The 21,744-nt window shown below is 43.4% G+C and overlaps 1 protein-coding gene across 1 annotated transcript in view; it reads left to right on the top strand.

Annotated features, from left to right (window-relative positions):
- Positions 1 to 21,744, top strand: part of itfg1 (integrin alpha FG-GAP repeat containing 1) — a gene marked incomplete at its 5' end in the record, with an annotated part of 222,107 nt that overhangs the window by 198,811 nt on the left and 1,552 nt on the right. The window contains 3 exons of the mRNA XM_080520248.1: positions 7,299 to 7,423; positions 12,682 to 12,764; positions 13,408 to 13,525. Of these exons, the coding sequence (XP_080376374.1) occupies positions 7,299 to 7,423; positions 12,682 to 12,764; positions 13,408 to 13,525 (326 nt within the window). The remainder of the gene's footprint in view (positions 1 to 7,298; positions 7,424 to 12,681; positions 12,765 to 13,407; positions 13,526 to 21,744) is intronic.

Genomic DNA, 21,744 nt, shown 5'->3' with positions numbered 1-21,744 from the left:
AAAAAGAAAACAAACAAAAAACAAAACAAAACAAAACCCAAGAAAAATAAAGAAAATTGATAAACTTCGCAAAATGAAAAAAATAATTGGATATGCCAATTAAAAGACTATTCATGTACAGAACAGATGAGTGATACACACGCACACACACACACACACACACACACACACACACACACACACACACACACACACACACACACACACACACACACACACAGAGTTTTTCTCAATCAGTTTGCTTCCGAATGCTTGGGATGTATTCACTTCTGATAGGATGTTTTGTTTTTTTCTTATGGTACGATATTGTCAGTTTTTTTTTTTTAAATGTATATTTTATGTGTGTTGGATCGCTGGTGGTTTGTGGCCAGGAGTTAGTTTATTTTTCTTGTATTATTGTAAAAGACTCAAGCAAACAACCCAGTTACCTGCAGATCATGCTCGTGTGAACAGAACAGCCTTCTCATGCAGCAAATCCTTAATTTGAATACTCCTGCTAGTGAGTGATGTGACTAATGGAGCAGAAAACTGCACGCATCCCAACAACAGAATCAATTCTCGAGCATGCAGTCCAGCACACTTTCTACAACATCTTCTTGAATGACGTTTATTGCGTGCACACACTTGCATGTGAAACAATCGCATGTCTTTGTGAACTTTACTCAATCTATCATTTCTAAATATCCACAACTACAATAACTGACATCAACCACTATTTATCCATGAGGTGGCAAAATGTAAAAACAGAAACCCCGGAAAACCCTGCTCCCTCTTCTATTTGTGTAGTGCATTCCCCCCCCCCCCCCCCCCCCCCCCCCCCGTCTCATAAATATCGAGTGCTTTGCTGACCGGTTGAAACATTATGTAAACAAGGCATCCCATAAGCTTTGCACCGTTTCATTTATCACTCTCTGCTCAATATATCTGATTGAACCATAAACACAACCCCCATTTGATGGAGTGATGGTGTGGCTGCAGCAGCGCTGCTCTCCCTGAGAGACTGTTAAACCCACAAATAAATCTGGACGGTGATCCGGGCTGTCCTGCGCGGGACGGAGTTGTCAAAGGCTGCGTAAACGTACCGTGGAGGAAGGGAAAGGAGTGACGGAGCCAGAGGGAGTGCAGCAGGAGACATGATGAGGCTTCAGAAAAGATCCAAATCAGAGTGAGACACCTGAGGCCAGAGCAACACCTCGCCCCCCCCCCCCCCCCCCGTCCTGTAATCTCCCCGTCTTCACTTACTATTCTCATCCAACCCTCTGGTTTGTTTGGATTCTTCCTTTCTGTTCATCTCTTCATTTCCCTCCCTGATACATCACTCCGATTTGGCCTTTTGCTTCCCCTTTTTCTCCTCACTCCTCGCTGTTGTTTCCCTCTCTCTCCCCTCAAGCTGCTGTATCTCGCCCACGCCACCCAACTCTGCCAAGTGCAGCCGACATAAATCAACCTCTATGTGGTAAACAAAGAGAGGGAGAGGTGGATGGAGAGAGATGGAGAGAGAAAGAAAGCCTGGAGGCAGCCAGTGATCAGAACTAATGTGGATGGACTGCGTATTGCAGAATGAGAAGAGCTGTGCGTCTCTCTTTAGTTTGTTTAATCGACGTCTGAGTTCACTCTGTTTCTGCATGGATCAAAATGTCATTTCACCATGAAGCCGCTGAATTTAGTGGTCAAAATTGACGAGCGTGTGAATGTGATTAACCTGTGGTGGTTATAATGAGGTGTCCACGCACTAAAAGCTTGTCCTTGATGCTCTACCAGGCTTCTTCCAGCTCCCGTTGCACCAGAGCTCAATGGGCGCCATCCACTTTTGCCACCTTCTGCCACAGAAAGCCTTTTGTCAGCCACCTCTTTTCATGTCTCTAAATGTCCCTCGCCTGCTGCTGCTCGATGGTTTCCATTTTCACAGCTTTTTAGTGTCGAGCTGTTGCAAAGACGCAGTGTAATTGCCTTAATCGCATACCACACATGATGAGAGCCGGGGGAGGGGGGGAACAGACAACTGGCTGTTTCCAGGAAGAGCCAGCCAATCGTCTCACAGACGTGAGCTGACCTGTTCGGGGCAGTAAAGAGCCTCGGCTTCGAGACACACTGAGGCTGGGCGTCTGACATTCAAGAAGTGCATTGAGGTGTGGGCCAGTTCAGTATTATGCAAGATTTACAAGATTTTTAGCAAATGTTGAAAAAAAAACCCCAGAGAGATCAGACAATCTGATTGTGAGTGTTTTAGAATGATGGTGTTCATTTTCATTCGCAGAAACACTGAAAATGATGCAGTTTGCATGAAACGTCACTCGCTGGCACTGTTGTTTGTTTTTGTAATGAAACCACACACATTTGCAGCAGAGAACAATTCGCTCTAAACATTAAAAATGGGAGAACGCGGACATTCTAGTGGACAGACAACCAAGTTGGATTGTTATTACGGTGACTATCAAAATAAAAGAACCCAGTTGAGGAGAACATAGATTGGGAATGTTGGGCCCAGAATCCATGCTCTCCTTCAAGCAGTTCTCCCCCAAAAGAACAGGCTGGAAGAACAATGGGGAGATAATAAAACAGCATAGGGGGAGGACAGCAACCTGAGGGCCACAAGCCCCAGTTTGGAAAAGCCCTATCATTGGTCGAACCCGACTTGGACACCGCAGGTGTCCGAAATGCAAACTTGGTCGAACTGCCCCCCCGCTTCTCATCTCGGTGTCCAAGCAGGGAGCAAGTCTGTGCATCAGGGAAGGCCATAGCCCCGTCTCCACCGCACAGAAAGTACCAGCCTAGACGGGTTTAAACCGCTCCGGCTCGCGTGTCACGACATGGAATGCGGTCTAAACCGCTCCAGACCGCTCCAAAGGCGACCGCTTTTCCGCTCCCCTTCCGTTGGGGTACCAGGACCATGGAACGGGTCTGAGTTTGAGCTGCTGTCTGCTGATTGGTCAGTGATTTACTACACGCCCTCAATATTTTAATGTGCTGGCTGGATGAAGCCTCTGCTGTCAGTGTGGTCAGCTGTGCTCTGGTTGTTTTTATTTTCATTTTCTTTTCTTTGCTGCTCAACTTCAGTGTTTGTTGTGAAAGAGCGGCTTGAGGCAGGGGGAGACCGGGGGGAGGGACTTTGCATCGCGTTGGAGTTTTCTGTTTGCAGCATAGCGCTGGCCGTGCCGTGGATGCACGTCCGGGACACCGGAGTCTGGAGCACTCGTCTCCGGCGCTGACCGCGCTCCGGCAGCTCCGCTTTCCAGAGGCGGTCAGCGTTCTGTTCAGCCGCGGTCAGTGGCGCTTTATCGCGGGGACAGACCGCGGAAGCCATGAAAAGGAGCTCGGAGCTCGGAGCTCGGAGCTCTCGGAGCTCGGAGCGCTCGGAGCTCGGCGCCTCTGTGTTCCGGCGCTGTGCTGCCGGAACACGGAGGCGCCGGAGTGGAGAACCTCCTCAGACTCCCGTGTCTGTGCCTCAGCCAACCGGGGGGAACGCTCCGGCCACTTGCCCCGCACCCGAGCGCTCAGTGCGGGGCACGTCGCCTCAAGTCGCCGGCAAGCGGCCGAGCGACTCGCTCTCTCACAACAAACACGGAAGTTGCGGCTGCAGCTCTCCACTGCAAAAAATGACTGCTGCAAAAAGTAACTTTTTTTTTTTTCCGCTGCAAAAAATTAAATAAAATTAAAGTGCAAAGTGGAGAATTTAAACAACAACAGAGGATTCATAAGATCTACATCTGACGACGTTCTTTTCTGTTATAATGTCACATTTCTGCGGAGCTCATAAGCCCCACCCACTTTTCATGCTCCTCTCTGCAGTGGAGACACGACCCAAAATTTCGGTCGGGGTTAGTGCTTCCGAACTGCTCCGTACCGCTCCGCTCCGCCCCGGCACTTGTGTGCGGTGGAGATGGGGCTCAAGAGAGGACAAAATGGACCCCATGAACCAAACCAAGGTTGAGCCCACTGGCGAGCAGAACACACCGTTTGGACTACACTTTTTCTTGCGTTAACGCACATTATCGCAAGTTTGGGACTCTGGAACCGAGCCTCGCCAGAACTTTCCTTCTATCTCTCTCTCCCGCTCTCCCCTTCATTAACCCCCCGTGCGTATCCCGCCGCCACATGTGTTAACTGATTAAGATTAGCGCTCCACATAGCCACATTTAGCATCCGAACCGCTAACTTGTGCCTCCGTGATACATCCGTATCGTCACCAGAGCTTCTCTGTATGTCTCAACATCCAGTTAAACTCCAGCTTTAAAGTAGTGATTCTGCCCCGGTGAGACTGCTTGCTCCGAGCGCCCCCCACACATGCGCGCGACGGACATCTTGTTTATCTGGTCGCCGAGCAACCGCCACATCTTCAGAAAGAGTGAGTCGAAAAGCATCTCTTGTGGCTGCGTGGGTCATCGCAATCTCTCTTTACGCCCACCTGGTGGTCACATCGAGTCATTGCGCTCTCCCTCTGCGTGCCGCCACGAGCCCCAAGTGGTCGCCACGGTCACTGCCTCGAACCAGACGCCTGCCTCCCTCTGGTGTCCGTTCAAGATCATTACACCCACTCACACTGACCCTCCAAGGTCCACCGCCACCTGGTGGACACTCGTGATCATCACACACACACGCACTCACGCACACACACACACACACACACACACACACACACACACACACACACACACACACACATTTACTTGGGGGGGAAGGGAGATGCTTCCCACTCCCCGGGCCGCCAGCCAGGCCCCCACCAGGCCACAACAAGATCCCATCCTCCACCAAGCCAACCGCGAATAGGGAGGGAGAACCACTACCCAGCCCCCCCGGGAGTGCAAAATTGATAAATGTGAAAAATTATAAAAGTTTGGAAGTTCTAAGTCACCTTGGTCCTTAGTGCTCTGTAGTGTTTTTAAACTTATACGTGATGGTTTATTTTTCCATAAGAATTTTGAGATATGGGAATCCAACATATTAAACCATGTTTTGGTGGTTTTGTTGGAATCATTGAAAAGATGTAGTTAATTTTAGGCAGGACCATCATTTTAATTGTTGCTACTCTCGCCATAAGTGATATAGGAAGTGTCCTCCATCGAGTGAGGTCCTCTTCTATTGTTTTAATAAGGGGGGTGTAGTTTAAGTGCACCAAGTCTGACAGCTTGACTGAGATATTAATGCCGAGGTATTTGATGTTCCCTGGTTTTAGTGAGGTATTTGATGTGTGCTGAAAAATAGAGTTAATAGGCAAGACAACTGATTTATTCCAATTTATAGAATATTCTGAAATTGCAGAGAATCTGTCTATTAACTCTACTGTTTCTGGAAGAGAGGTCTGTGCATTTTGTAAGAAAGGTAATACATCATCTGCATAAAGGCATATTTTATGGGTTACATTTGCTGTTCGCATTCCTTTTATGTTATTGTTCTGTCTAATGGCTGCTGCCAATGGCTTGATAAAAATTGCAAAGAGAGATGGTGAGAGTGGACACCCCTGCCTGGTGCCTCTCAAGATTGAACCTTGAGGAAGTTTGATCATTTGTTTTAACACAGACACTGGGTGAGGTGGACAATGTTTTTATCCAGGAGAGGTCATTTTGTCTAAATCAAAATGTCCGTAGTGTAGCAAGTAGAAATTTCCAATTTACCCTATCAAAAGCCTTTTCTGCATCTAAGGATCAGTTTTCATTTTGACTGCGTCACCCTCAGTGTTGCCACAGTTGCCGTGGAAAAAGTAATCTGATTAGTTATTACTAGTTACTCCTTTAAAAAGTAACTTAGTTCATTTACAGATTACTTGATTACTTAGTTTATTAGAAACTAAGTTAGATTAGAAGTTACATTGTTAGTTTTTTTTAGCACCTTCACAAAATAAAAATGACAACTGGTTTTGATTTTTTTAAAAATAACTGCTGACGACTACCTGGCCTCTTGCTGGTACATATTTAACATTTGACCTTCATTCTTTGTTGTATTTATATCTGGCTCACGCTTTTATTATCACATTTTTACTATTACTGCTATTTATTTAGCCAAAGATGTAGTTGTAGTCTGTTGTTGCATGATGTACCTGTTTATTTACACTGCCTGCTCTATGTGGCTTTAATTGCTCCCTCCAGTAGACAAATAAAGCCTTTCATTGATTGATTGATTGATTGATTGAAAAAGAAATACAAAAAGTAGTGTACCATCTCTGCAGTTGTGTTATTGTTGCAATGATATGATTCAGTGGTGACATTTGTTTGTTCCTATTCTTTTGTGTCACCTGAATGCATCGTGAGAGCGGGTTGGTCTGTGATTGGCTGAGAGTGGAGAAGGGGGCGGCTGGAGTGAGTGTGGAGAACATGCAGTTTGTGTCTGTCTGTTTGAGGAGAATGGAGGAGCTCCCAGTTCTGTTTAATAATATAGCGACTTTGCAGACAAGAAACTCATCTTATCTGATGCTCTAACAGTAACGCACAGCGAATTGGATAAGTAACTTTAATCTGATTACTGGTTTGGAAATAGTAACGCCTTAGATTACTCGTTACTGAAAAAAGTGGTCAAAGGAGAGTAACACGTTAATTAACGTGTTACCAGCATCACTAGCCACCATTCAGTGAACTGTGGAAACATCTCATCAGATGCTTGGACGACGTTGTTGTAAATTGGTTCTGTAACTTCTTTACTATATAAGAGCCAGTTATTTAATGCTCACCAAAGCTGGACATAAGAAAATTGGAAAAAACCTTGACCATCTGAGGAGCCTCCATTTCTGTTGCCACATTCAGAACTTGGTGTTAAACGCCATGAAAGCTTGGATGCATTTTTCCTGGAGCCAACAGCTCAGTGTAGATTTTCTTCTTCTCAGTATCAACTGAGCAGGTTGAAGCTCCACAGTTTGCAGAACAATTACATCGTAGATTTTCAAAGATCTGGAGCAACAGTGTGATGTCCTCGTGTCAGTATGAGCCCAAATCTCTGAGGAACATTACCGGCACCTTCATGATAAGATGTAATTTGATTATATATGAAGCAAAAGGAGATGCAACCCAGAGCTAATTGTAAGCTCTTGATCAGGCTCACTGGGAGCCAGAGGGGATACAATTATACAACAACCTTCACAAGCAGCTGAAGCTTCAGATGAACCTTCAGATGTTTCCTCCTGCCCCGTGTTGGACACTCCTGTTTTATTGACACTTGGAGATCAATGACATGGTGCATTCAAATTGTTGTATAAGTATGGTATTAATAACATATCAATACCCTGGACACTATGTGTTGTTCTCACACTCTCTCTCTCTCTCTCCCCCTCTCTCTCTATCTGTCTCTCTCTCTGTCTGTCTGTCCTGCAGCCGGCCAGCTGAGTCAGTCAGCTCATTTGTCCCTCCAGCTTCCTTACACCGTCCTCGGCCTCGGACGCAGCGCCAACTTCCTGGATCACCTTTTCGTGGGCATCCCGCGGCAGCCTGGAGACTCGGTGAGAAGACGTGAAACATGACATGTTACCCAGACGCTGCTGAAGGCGCTGTGCTAGCGCAGAATCTTTAAAGGACACTCATTGAATATTCTCACTGACACAGACATTGAAAAATAGGAAACGGTGCCAAATTAAACCCCTTTCAACCCCCCCAGGTGCAATTTGCATCTAAATACGACATTTGTCGTCAAATTAAGTCATTTCTGAGCATCCTAACCTGTCCTGAATTTAACAGCATGTGGCATGCTTGACTGAGACGTTTAATGTCTGGGTGGTAAGCAGAGGAATAAAAAGGTTGTGAGAGAAGAGCAAAAACAGCCTGGGGATCACACTGTGGAGAAGGAGCAAACTTTTCAAGAAATAAAATTAAATGACGGACTAATTTGTGAAAGGAGCATTTTAAGTACTTTGAAAGTCATGAGCAGAGAGTAAAAAGATTGTTTTTCTCCTCCTGCTTGAGCCTTTCTCTCTTTTCTTCCCCTCATAATATGCTGGATGTTCCACTTTTTCTTCAGAGGATTGTGGGACTTGTTTGAAGGGAGTTTAGTAAAGATTCAGCAGAGGGAATTCCCCTCCCTATTTTCTCAACAAATTAGAAAATCCAAACAAACGGCAACAGCAGCTTCTCTCTCGGCTCGCAGAACCATTTAATGCTTGGAGACGTTCTCTTTAATTAGAGCCACGATTAAGAGAAGAGAAGATGTGCACCGCTTTCTTCTGTTACTGACCGTGTTGTTAACCAGTCATCTGCTATATTAAATAAACTTCATGCGTCTCCGCCCACTAACAGCTCGCTGGCAGCCGTGAGTGCTGATGACGTCTGCAGAGCCAGTCATGGTTATTCTCAATGACTCGAAATAGATGTCGTTTTAGATTTGGGGTGACAGATAATCTGTTAGACCATCATTTCTAAAACACCACTATTAAGTCAAGTCAACACAGACAACAATTATACACAGTATGATGTGCAGTGAAATGCACTGAAACAAGCTTTTATTGGATAAAAGAATAAAAATAATTTAGAACACATGAAAATGAACATCGGCCGTATTGAGAAGGTCATGAAACAACCTGGGTGAGTGGACGACCTCTGTTAGTCTGTGTGTTCAGTATGTAGCATGGCCACAGAGAAAATGAGAATCAAAATCCCTCTGAACCCATAAAGAGCATAAATTCTCACTATCTCATTTCTAACATGGAGGAGGGGCCATCATGCTGTGGAGCTGCATGTGATAATGGGTGCCTCAAAGAATGAATGATTTCTGGTGGACTTGGTCCTATGAAATGAACTAATGAAGTGTATTTTATTTTCACTAGTTTTTGTTTTTTTTTACAATTTTAACTAGTTCAGCACAAGGCGCCAACTGTACCTGGGTTTATCTTTTCACAATGAAGGATAATTAATTTGCTTTAAACTTAAAACTGGGCTGAAGTCTTCTCTCAGTGTTCCGTTGCCAGTTTCCTTTTGAAGCAGAGGATTTTTCGGTCTGCATCTCTGTAGAAATAGGATCGGATGGCAGGATTGAGGTAAAGAGAAGCTTATTTCCATTTCCATACAACTTAAAAAGAAGAAAGGTTGTGAGTCATTTCAGATCCGACGAGGAGATATTACTCAGATTTTTTTAATATATCCTATGATTGATAAACTCACCTGGGGAACTGATAAAAAAAAAAATCTCATTCAGCCCCCACTGGAAGAGAAATGATTTTTTATTTCTTCACGCTGATCTTTGTTTGACATCTCTGCATGTCAGCGGTAATTGACTCCTGTGTGCGCTTTGTTACCCATCGAGCGCATGTTGTACTAATACAGTAAATAATTGATACATTTTCTGGTTTTAATCTGCTCTTCTCCAAACAGTTCATGCTCTCATGTCTGTTTCTGCATTCATCACTCTGAATATGAAGCTTCTCTCTTTCCTACCAAGGTTTGCTGAAGCAGCTCATTAGAATTGCAGATGATTCGGTCCATACCTCAGAAACTGTTGTGTGCTGAATACTCGACTCAAACAAGCTGCTCTTGTTCTCGTCTTTCCACTCGTGACTTTTCTCGATGCGAAGGAAGGCGATGTCTTCTTTTTCCACATTTCCATTCTTCCTGCCCTTCATCGCTCTACAAACTGAAGTGATGAAGGACTAAAGGTGGAGCTGGTGGATGCCTGGCTCTCTGAGCTGCACGATGGGTTAAAGAGACGATAGCTGTGTCAAATGTTACCAATAACTGACGATAAATAAAAGGTAGATGATGTGGTTGTCTTTGTACTTCCATATAGCAGTGCTTTCTTTTAATGGAGCAGATTCAAATGGTTTGTTTCTTTCAGTTCTTTTTGATCTGTCTGCAGTTTCCTCCTGCAATGTTTTAATTTTGAGGATTTTGTTGTTTTTAGTCTATTTTTCTTGATTGTTCTGCTTCTGACTTCTGGCCTGAACATTTCAATCATCTCTCAGTCCACACCGAGTCTCTGTGGCAGTAAGAAGAGCAAAGGAACTGAGACATCAGTTTTCTTCTTTAACCACCTCCACCTCCCAGACCAAACAGCTGGTAGACTTTCTGCAAGAGGTCCTGGATCCAGACCAAGTGGATCTTCTGAGCTGGTGGAGGAGCAGCAGCTCCACCCTGAGTCTCTCCTGATGGTTGATCTCTCTATCATGAAGAGTGAGGACCTCTACCCTGTTGAGGAAACTCATCTCTACCAGTGAGGGTGGAGGTGAGGTGGAGGGGACCTAAAGCTGAGGATTAGGTGAGGGTGGAGGTGAACAACATTTGATTTACAGCTCAGCTCCTCTTCACTAGTCCAGTACAGAGACTGCAGCTGGTCTCAGGATCCTCCTCCATCACTTTAAACAGATACCTGGACTCCTCCACCTGGGAATGTTGAAGCGATGAAGTGAAACATGATTAGTTGTCAACACCATCTCTTGCAGCAGGACTGATCTGACTGGATACATCTGACATGCAGAGTGTGATGAGACAGAAGAACCCATTTTCTGCAGGAATGTACAGTGTGACTGATGATATGGTGATGACCAAACCTATGTGATATATCATTCGGCCTTTCAGGGCAGGTTTAGTTTCCGCAAGCATCTTCATCCATCTTCATCATCTTCGCCTCTTCCTGACTGGAGTTCTGTCCTCTTATCTCACCGCCTCCCCTGTCGTGCCTCATCCACCACCAGAGCTTCTCCTGCTGCTTCACAGAACGAGACGCTGCTGTAAAATCTACTTGAATATCTTCCATCTTCTGTCCAATCATTGTTCTCTTTTATTCGTTCCCCCATCTTTCTCTCTCCTCCTGCTCACTTATCTTCCACCCTAGGGATTCCCTTTGCTGCTCAAAGTGGTTTACTCCACTAATCAGTCCCCCACTTGTCACTTTCAGTCTCTAGCTCTGTTTCCCCTCGCCCTCCATCTCTGTCTCCTCTTTCTCATAGTGTGCCAGTTTCTCTGGCTTTGAATCAGAGTGTCTCTCTCCCTCTCTGAAGACTTGGAAACACTTTTCTCGTCCAAACAGCCAGATCGGATCTGCTTCCAGGCAGCAGCAGAGGAAGCCTGACTTGTCTCCAGATCTTCTCCCCCGCCAGTTGCTGCACCGACGACAGCGCTTTCCAAGAGCTAAGCGACAATGGCTGCCGGCAAGAATGTGCTTGTTGTGTAAAAGCAGCGCCATCGCTGCACGCTCATTCAAAATAGCTGCAAGATGTGGTTCCTCTCAGTTGATGAGGAGTGGAGAATTACAATTAGAGAGCAGCTGCACTTCCACATTCTGCCAAATGTTAGAATGGAGAATGTTAATTCCTCCTGGCTTACAAGCACGATTAGTTAAAATCACTGGTAGCGTGCCCTCTCTCCTCTGAACTCTTAACCCCTAACGAGCCACAGCAGGGGGTCCGGGAAGGGTCCAGGAAATACATACCAGAAATCTCACCTGGAGTGACAAGCTGGCTTCTCGGGATGTTAAATACCGTCTGCATCAACTCGTGTCAGATGTACCTTCAATGGATGCCGAGCCTGAAGGCAGCAAATATCTCAGTAAAAACCTGAAACTCCTGCAGAGTCAAACTGCTGTCAGTCAACGCTGCTCGTACGGGTTTGAAAACACAATTTAAAGTTGACTGTTTTACTCCATTTTTACATTCAAAGAGTCATTTCAGTGTTTTTAGGACATCCCAGGATTTACAGAGTTCATCACAATATAATATATGAAAAATAAATGTAAAAACAAACGATCTAAAGTGGAGCAATGAGAAAGAGTTCATCGAGCAAACTCTCAGTGCAGTTCAGTCTTAACTTCTTCCGTTGGGAACTCAAGTCGACCAATCTCCAGTCTCAGGCAACTCCATGACATCTGGGCCAGCTGATATTGATGGATTTGAGGTCAGCCTGGAATGTCCTTCACCAGGTCATTCCCTCCTCCGCTCACCCCCACAAGGACTCCATGTCATCAGCCTTCTGGACTGGGTGGTGTTGTTAGCTGGGAGTCTTGATATCTGATGGTAGAGACGCTCAGATGAAGTCCAACCTGCCTGACGACGAAGAGTGAAGCTTAGGGAAAACATGCAGTACTGCAGACATGCAGGATCCAGAAAACAGGCAGTCAGCATGATTAACTCCACCACTTCGGGACTCTTTCACTACATAGATTTTTACAATCACAATTAAATAGATAACTATTTGACTGGATATAGTGGGATCATATTGATCTGTGCTATCCTCAGAGGATTCACTGCCCTCTGCTGAGTACAACCTGTTTTCAACACGTTTTTTTATCCAGTGGCAGCAGTTTTCCTCAGTGACCTTGTGTCTGGACTTTCTCACCGTGTGCTAACACTCCGGCAGCTGCTCCACACTCCTCCTGTGAATTCTGTTTTCCAAGCAGCCCTCTGTTCCACTGTGCCGACTCCAGAAAAGAGAATGTATATTTTATCAAGACAGAGACTGAGATTATGACTTCTGCAGATGGCTCAAGTCTCCCACAAACTGCCGCAGAAATACTTAATGACCCATGCAAACACCAGGACGCACATAAAAGCCTGCATGCAGCTGAAGGAGGAGAGGCAATGTTCCTCAGCGCAGCCGGACTCATTTATTTTTTGTGGAGCAGATTGTCTTTGTCTTAAACGCACATCTTAAAATAGCCCCGGCATGGCTGTAAGAAGGACCAGGGGACCTTATTACTGCGCCTCCCAGGACTCAACATACATACCAGCTGCATTTGTATCCACTGTCGTGTTTACATGTGTTTTCCTTCTTTTCTCAGGATATAAGGAAGCAGGAGTGGACCGCCATCATCCCCAACTCTCAGCTCATCGTCATCCCTTTCCCTCATGACAAACCCCGCAGGTACACACACCTCCTCGAACATACACACACCTCTCTCGGCATACACACCTCTACACGGCATACACACCTCGACACAGCATACACACCAATTCTGATTTGAAAGAACTCTACTCTACTTTTCTCCACATATTGATGCTTGTTGCTATGGAGACATTAGACTTGTCTCATTTGAGGACACTTGGTGGCTCATTGGAGTGAATCAAGTAACTTCAGTTCCACACAGACGTCGTCTGTACAGCAACATCCTCGTGATTTACACACACACCCTCACCGCTCAGCGTGTGTCCTCATGTTATGAAGCTCTGCTCATTGTAGCTCAAACCCCCAACAGGAGCTCCAGATGGTCATTCACCACACACACACACACACAGACACACACACACACACTCTCACACACTCACACCAGTAAAAAGGTTTTGTTCACAGACATGATAAGCTAACAGATTGCGAGGTGCTACATCCCTGTGGTCACATTTCACTTAAAACATAGACCCAAACACAAGCTTTCTTCTTTATCTCAACCAAATTAGGACTCAGGCTCACACTATTGAGCACTATACTCTAAGTTCATTGTTTTTTTTCTGTCAGATAAAACCAGTGAAATGTATAATGAAATCTCACACACAGTTTTCTTTTTTTGTAGCTGGAGCGCGAAGTTGTACCTCACTCCGAGCAACAGCGTCCTGCTGACGGCCATCGCACTCATCGGCGTGTGTGTCTTCATCCTCGTCATTATTGGCATCCTTCACTGGCAGGAGAAGGTCAACGCACACACACACACACACACACACACACACACAGAGAGACGAGTATACAAAACTGTGTGGTTCAGGTGTATCTTTCAGGGGATCTGGGTGTGTGTGTGTGTGTGTGTGTGTGTGTGTGTGTGTGTGTGTGTGTGTGTGTGTGTGTGTGTGTGTGTGTGTGTGTGTGTGTGTGTGTGTGTGTGTGTGTGTGTGTGTGTGTGTGTGTGTGTGTGTGTGTGTGTGTGTGTGTGTGTGAGCAGATTGGTGGAACCAGCAGCAGATGGGTCTCACTGTCCCCATCCTGCAGTCTTCCAGCCTCCGTCCGAGAACATCCCCCCAGACGCACACGCACACACACTTCATGTCTGTCTTCCCGGGCCACAACCTGGAGGGACGCTCCTCTATAATTGCCCCTTCTTCTATCCTTTCACCACAGTGGACCTGCTGTTCATTACTGCTGTTCATACGCCCTCCATGGAGTCCCTGCATGTGTAGCCTTAGCCACTCCTGGGCAAGGTGTACACACACACACACACACACACACACACACCACATACTAGCACACACACCTACACGTACACACAGAATTACTTGTCCTGCAGAATGCATTGTTCCCTCACCTGACCCGGATGATACGCCAACCGTGTCCTCGGTTCTGAAAAGACATCAAGGGTCCGATAGATGAATGGATTCATACGTGAGATGGACTTCAAGGTTACTGACGCCACAGACACGGTTAGAATGTGCATCACATCTATTAACATACACTTTTATTGTGTGTGTTTTTCCCTCCTCGTCTGGTGTCTGTACATTCTGAGCTGTGCAGGAAGTTTCTGGCATCTTCTCCAAACCATCTGTTCCATGAGCATGTGCACTTAATGTGAGTGAGTGTGTCCAAACGCAGGATGGCGTGTGTGCATGGTTACACACACAAGCGCTCTAATTGCCCTATTTTTGGGGACGTGGGTGTGTGCATCAGTTTCATCTGAACTCAATGTGAAAAAAAGAAAAAAAGAGAAGTGACAGAATGGTTATTGTGTGGTTACTGTTGTAGCATTACTATTGTAGCATTACTTTTGTAGGGTTACTATTGTGGCGTTACTATTGTGGCGTTACTATTGTGGCGTTACTAGTGTGGCGTTACTAGTGTGGCGTTACTAGTGTGGCGTTACTGTTGGAGCATTATTATTGTATGCTTACGGTTGTAGTGTTACTGTTGTAGCATTACTATTGTAGCATTACTGTTGTAGCATTATTATTGTATGTTAACTGTTGTAGCATTACTGTTGTAGCGTTACTGTTTTATGGTTACTATTGTAGCGTTACTATAGTATGGTTGCTATTGTAGCGTTACTATAGTGTGGTTACTATTGTAGTGTTACATAGTATGGTTTCTATTGTAGCGTTACTATAGTATGGTTGCTATTGTAGTGTTACATAGTATGGTTTCTATTGTAGTGTTACTATAGTATGGTTTCTATTGTAGTGTTACTATAGTATGGTTACTATTGTAGCGTTACATAGTATGGTTACTATTGTAGCGTTACTATAGTATGGTTTCTATTGTAGCGTTACTATAGTATGGTTTCTATTGTAGTGTTACTATAGTATGGTTTCTATTGTAGTGTTACTATAGTATGGTTACTATTGTAGCGTTACATAGTATGGTTACTATTGTAGCGTTACATAGTATGGTTACTATTGTAGTGTTACTATAGTATGGTTTCTATTGTAGCGTTACTATAGTATGGTTTCTATTGTAGTGTTACTATAGTATGGTTTCTATTGTAGTGTTACTATAGTATGGTTTCTATTGTAGTGTTACTATAGTATGGTTACTATTGTAGTGTTACTATAGTATGGTTACTATTGTAGCGTTACTATAGTATGGTTTCTATTGTAGCGTTACTATAGTATGGTTTCTATTGTAGTGTTACTATAGTATGGTTTCTATTGTAGTGTTACTATAGTATGGTTACTATTGTAGTGTTACTATAGTATGGTTTCTATTGTAGTGTTACTATAGTATGGTTACTATTGTAGCGTTACTATAGTATGGTTTCTATTGTAGCATTACTATAGTATGGTTTCTATTGTAGCGTTACTATAGTATGGTTTCTATTGTAGCGTTACTATAGTATGGTTTCTATTGTAGTGTTACTATAGTATGGTTTCTATTGTAGTGTTACTATAGTATGGTTACTATTGTAGTGTTACTATAGTATGGTTTCTATTGTAGCGTTACTATAGTATGGTTACTATTGTAGTGTTACTATAGTATGGTTTCTATTGTAGTGTTACTATAGTATGGTTTCTATTGTAGCGTTACTATAGTATGGTTTCTATTGTAGTGTTACTATAGTATGGTTACTATTGTAGTGTTACTATAGTATGGTTTCTATTGTAGCGTTACTGTTGTGCATTACTATTGTAGTGTTACTACTGTATGGTTGCTATTGTATGGTTACTATTGTAGCGTTACTATTATAGTGTTATTGTATGGTTACTTTTGTAGTGTTATTATTATATGGTTACTGTTGTAGAATTAATATTGTATGGTTACTATTGTAGCATTATTATTGTAGTGTTATTATTGTAGCATTATTATTGTAGTGTTATTATTATATGGTTACTTTTGTAGAATTAATATTGTATGGTTACTATTGTAACATTACTATTGTAGCATTAATATTGTAGCATTATTATTGTAGTGTTATTATTGTCTGGTTACTTTTGTAGAATTAATATTGTATGGTTACTATTGTAGCGTTACTGTTTAGCATCCTGCAGGATGTTAGAAAGGAAGGCGAGTTTCTTGTCTATAAAGCCGCTTTATTACTGAAGACAAGGGGCAAAGATTTCGGAGCGTTCAATAAAACTTTCTTTGTTGGCGTGAGTGGCTATTTTCATCCACTAACTTTGACAGCTGTAAAAATATATCAGAAGAATTTTTCAACTTTCTTTTTGCATAAATCTGATCTCAGTCCTGATCAGAACTATCAAATATTGTTTTTAACTTTTTTTTTTTTCAACATCAACCCGTTAAATGCCAATTTAGAAAATAAAGGCACTGATATGGGAAAAAAAATACACACAAAATGACCCATTTTCAATATAAAATGTGATCGGACATTGGAATTTTTTACATATTATTACAGTCTCGGATATGTCAAATATTAGTTATGTAATTGACTTTGAAGCATATTTAGTTTTTATGCAGCATCAGATTTTCAGAAAAACTTGCTTTGGTGGCATGAGAGGCTGCTTTCATCCACTAACTTTACAGCTGTAAAAATATATCAGATAAATGTTGGTTTTTTTAGGGGGGTCTTTTTGGCATAAATCTGTTAATCAACCTCAGTCCTGATCAAAACTACCAAAAATGAAATAAAAAAAACCCCAAAAACATTTAAATGCCAATTTAAAAGATAAAGGCGGTCAAAGTTAGTGGATGAAAACGGCCATGAACGCCACCAAAGGGAGTAAATTTGCCGACAATGTATTATTGATCGAGTGAAAATTTCTAAATCAAATTTTTAAATTGTATGTAAAAGTAAGCTTCCTCAACAAAAAGCATGCTATTTGAACCAGTACAGTGAAAGTTCTGGTGAAATTAAGAGGAAAAAGTGACCCCCAGTGGACGTTTTCGCCCCGAACGCCACACAAGAGCCAGCTGCTCCTCCATTCTCCTCCAGCCGGTGCACACAGGGTTGAAAACTGTAATCCATTACAATTACAAGTTACTTGTCAAAAATGTAATCAGTAACTTACTCTAAGTTCTAAAATTAAAAAGCAATGTACCAAAGTACTTTTAGTTACTTTTGGATTACTTCACCAGCTAACAGACAAGAAAGAATAGAATGTGTCGTCTGCTCAGTGTATTGTGTATTGTGTCTTATACACAAACTGCACTTAACAAGTTTTGAACTAAATCAAAACTCAGTGACCAATCAGGTGTCCAACACTGATTTATTTTTAAAGAATCAAAACTATAATACAAATAAAGCTTTCAATTTGTATACAAGAAAATATGCCCATCTTTTCCAAAGCTCTCTCTCTCTCTCTCTCTCTCTCTCTCTCTCTCTCTCTCTCTCTCATATCCCGTTTCCTCGTTTGTTTTAATGTTGGGTTTTTTTCCGGACTAAATATGAATGTTTGATGAGAAGCTGTATCTGGCAGCATGAATCACTGATTGATAATAACTGAACAACCCGCTACCCAGTCAACGCGTGGAAAAAAAAAAAGTTATGGCACATGTAGCGTCAATTAACCCCTAAAACATGAGATCCTCTAAACGTATTGAGAAAGGCTTCCCACCATTAGCACCAGTACTGGTATTGGCAGGTTACTGACAGGTTATGAGCTAATAAAACTAGTTGACAGAGTCCAGGTGTGTTTCAGTAAAGTGAGCAGGTTTTATCCTACCAGATGTTTCTTCAGGTGAGACGTGGAGTTCCTGGACATTCACAGCACTTTCACGGCTGACAGGCGTCATTAGCATTGTACAGAGAGGTTAAGAGATTTCTCTGACTTTAAAACATAGTGATGAGAGCAACTGGCTGTAGTATCCATGGCAACGCGTCAGTGCCGGCCAGCCTGAAAGCGTCAGGAAGTGTCGCAATGCCAGTGGGCCACGCATGTGACAGCTGCATTTCTACTTTATTCCGTCTGATTTTGTATTGTAATCCCGCTCAGTAATCCCAGTTTTTATCGAATATACCTGTAACGAGATTACACAATTTTAAATGTATTGTAACGGATTACAGTTAAAAAAATGTGTACCCTAATTACGTAATACCGTTACAAGTAATCCGTTACAAGCAAAATTAATAGAAATGACCATTAATGGACAACAGGGGGTGCTGTTGGCTAATGACTGAACCTCATTATTTTCAGAAATTAAAGATTCGTTGGTGAACGGTGTTGCCACAGTTACTTTAAAAAACAAATACAATTACTGATTACTAATTACTCCTTTAAAAAGTAACTTAGCTTCTTCACAGATTACGTGTTTTTAAAAGTAACTAAGTTACTTTTAAAGATAAACAAGATGTCTGTCGCGCGCATGTGCGGGGGACGCTCGGAGCAGGCTCCGAGCGAGGGGTTAATGAAGGAGAGAGAGAGAGAGAGAGAGAGAGAAGCAAAAGAGGAAGAAAGTTCTGGCGAGGCTCGGTTCCGTGGCTCGGTTCTCCACGCAGAGATCTCCTCAGAACTCCTGTTCTGAGGGGGAAAACCAGAGACCTGAGCTTGCGATGATGCAAGTGAACGTGCTCACACAACAGATGCTCATCGGCGGCACATGAAACACTATTGCAGGCTAGCTTCAGGCTAACCTGGCAGCGCTGCCCAGACAAAAGCTCTTTTACGGTTCCGTTGCGCTGTGTGGTACAGCACCGTCCGTAGGCTGGGCTGTCATAGGGCCTTGTTTCACTGCAAGGAAGCCTCAGGTTTGCAGCCGTGTGGGAGTGTGTTGCAGCTGGGGGGAGGGGGGGGGGGGGGGGGATGCAGCTTCACGTCTGGCTCCCAGGATCCACAAAAAGAAAAAGGAAAAAGAGAGAAAAAGGATAGTCCAAACAGTGTTCTGCTCTCCAGTGAGCTGAACCTTGGTTTGGTTCATGTGGTCCACTTTGTGCTCTCGGTCTTCCCAGTGATGCAGAGACGTGCTCCCTGCTTGGAGACCGAGTTTGAGAAGCGGGGGGGGGGGGGGGGCAGTTGGTTGCGAGCTGAGTTTGATCAAGGTGCATCCGGGTCGTACTCGACCAATGATGGGGCTTTTCCAACCTGGGGCTTGTGGCCCTCTCAGGTTGCTGTCCTCCCCCATGCTGTTTCATTATCTCCCCATTGTTCTCTTGGGGGAGAACTGCTTGAAGGAGAGCATGGATTCCGGGCCCAACAGTGGATGTTATCAACCTGGGCTGATGTTAATTATCTGGCATTAAAAGCACTGGCTTCCCTCCGCTGTGTCACCGCGACGTTTCAATGGACACAAATCGATGCTCTGCTGCTTAATGACCGTTCCAGTGTCAGGACACCAGTTGGTGGAATCCCCCCGACAGTCAATTAGACAGGGCTTCCACAGTAACGTCGCCCAGCGGATCCACACGGGAAAAAAAAACATCACATCAATTCACCTGCTCCCTAAAATCATGTTGCATTAAAGTCGATGGCACAAAAACAGCACATCAATCAATATCTGAGGCTGTATCTTTGAAGATGGGCGAAGGCTGGATTCCAAACTGAACCTGAGCGCGGAGAATAGATGGACTGAAGGTTTGCTGCCCCCCGGCCGGACAAGGCTGGTCAGTCAACATCACGACCTTCAGGAAGATTCACTTTGTCACTTTAAATACAAAACCAGCTCCATCGACTGAATAACCAGATAATGTTGGTTTTCCTCATTACAGACGGATTCCCAGCATGCCGTGGGGTCACGCTAGCTGGAGCTGCTTCCCTCTGTTAGCAGTAAAGGAGTGTTTTCACTACAACAGCCACTGATCTGCAAACAACGGCACCAACAGCTTTCTGAACCATTTTAATTAGCAATTGTTTTTGGTTTGGCAGAGCAGCTTCACCATCATATGAACTAAAACATGTTCAAGCGTTAAACTGAACAGAACACTGCTCTTGTTTTGCTATACTAAGCCAAAAAATTATCTCATGTTGAATTCATAGAATTTAAAAACCGTTTTTAAGACCTCTTGATAGTTTGCTCGTTTTTAGCCTGTTTTTCAAAAGTCAGCTGTTTTGCCACTTTTTCTTTCAATGTGTTTGCCATTTTTTTTGTTCATCTTTTCTATCTATTTCCCACCACTTTCATCACAGTGCTGCTCTGTTGTCCCTCCAGATATCAAACTGTGACGTAAACTAGCAACACCAGCAGCGAAAGCAAACAAGTCCAACCCTTTTTTTATTTATTATTTTATTCATTATTATATTTATTATTTTTCTGAGTGGTCGGAAACTCAACATTTATCAGCTGCAGTGACAATTACTGTGCAGGTGATGCAGGTTGTAGTTTAGTTTCAATTCCAGATTGAAAGACGATTGCCGTGGAATGAAAATAAAATCAGATTAAACCAGAGGGAGCTACTGCAGAAGGACTGTAGAGCCACGAGACGAGATGTAGAGTCGCATGTTGCTGCAGGATACAGAGCTGCGATTCAACCAAAGCTAAACGATGTGGGTTGTGCTCATAATAGCTACTTTCTGCACTTTCCTTCTCGTACAGGCTGCAGCTGTGGACACTGAACCCTCAGAGTTGTTCCAAAGTGGTTTTCATTCCCCCTCACTGTTTGATCATCACAACACTTCCCTCTATTCTCAGATCACTTTGCTCTGAGCTGTCAGTGTTACATAATATTTACTATATTCATTTACATAATTAAAATGACTTTTTCTTAACTGTTTTGAACTGTAATGAGATAAACTTCCACTAGAAGTTTAATTAAGATAAATATTTTTTCTTGTACTCACTTAAAAGTGATTATGATACTTTGGCACCTTTTCTCCAGTGAATTAGTTTGTGCTGCAGTGAAAAACGAGCTAAATGCACAGCAGGTCTGGACGTGTCTCCAGTAAATGAAGGAATCTGATTTAATCTGTTTGACAGCAGCATGACTCCTGGTTGTTACTGTGAACCTGCTCAATGTGGTCACGACTAAAGATGTTTCTGACATGAGTCCACTCAGACGGGCACAATTTAGCAGAATTATAGCCAAGTATTTAAAATATCTAACCTGATATACATTGAGTGCCGTCTGATCCATTTGAAGCCTTTAAGCTTAATCTTCAATGACTCTGAGATTTTGAATTCTGTCGACGTTGGAGGCTCTTTGTTCCCTGAAGCATTCTGGAGGTTAGCATGTAGCATTTAGCATCATTCCTGCAGTGTATTGAGACTCAACATCATCCACACTGAAGAAAATCTCGAGAGCCATAGAAGCTGGGTAATAATTTCCACACAGACATTCTGAGCAAATGTTACTTCGGATACATTCAAGTAAAGTTTACATGACTGAACCTGAAACTTACACTGATGAGAGAAAATCCCCAATGTTCAAAATGTACTTGGCAGTCTTTGATCAGTTCTGAAGCAGATCTTTGAGCTCATTGTGGTTTTGAGGTGATTTGTCTCCTTCAACACGTCAATCTGGCCTGAGCGTGGTTAGCTAGCAGCAGCATGGTTGCTGCAGGTTGAAGTCGCTTCATGTGGAGTTTTGGTACATCACTAAAAC

This window comes from Blennius ocellaris, assembly GCF_963422515.1.
Source record: "Blennius ocellaris genome assembly, chromosome: 1".
Lineage (NCBI taxonomy): Eukaryota > Metazoa > Chordata > Actinopteri > Blenniiformes > Blenniidae > Blennius > Blennius ocellaris.
Note: the sequence above shows the minus strand (reverse complement) of the source record. Positions and strands in the feature narration are given on the sequence as shown.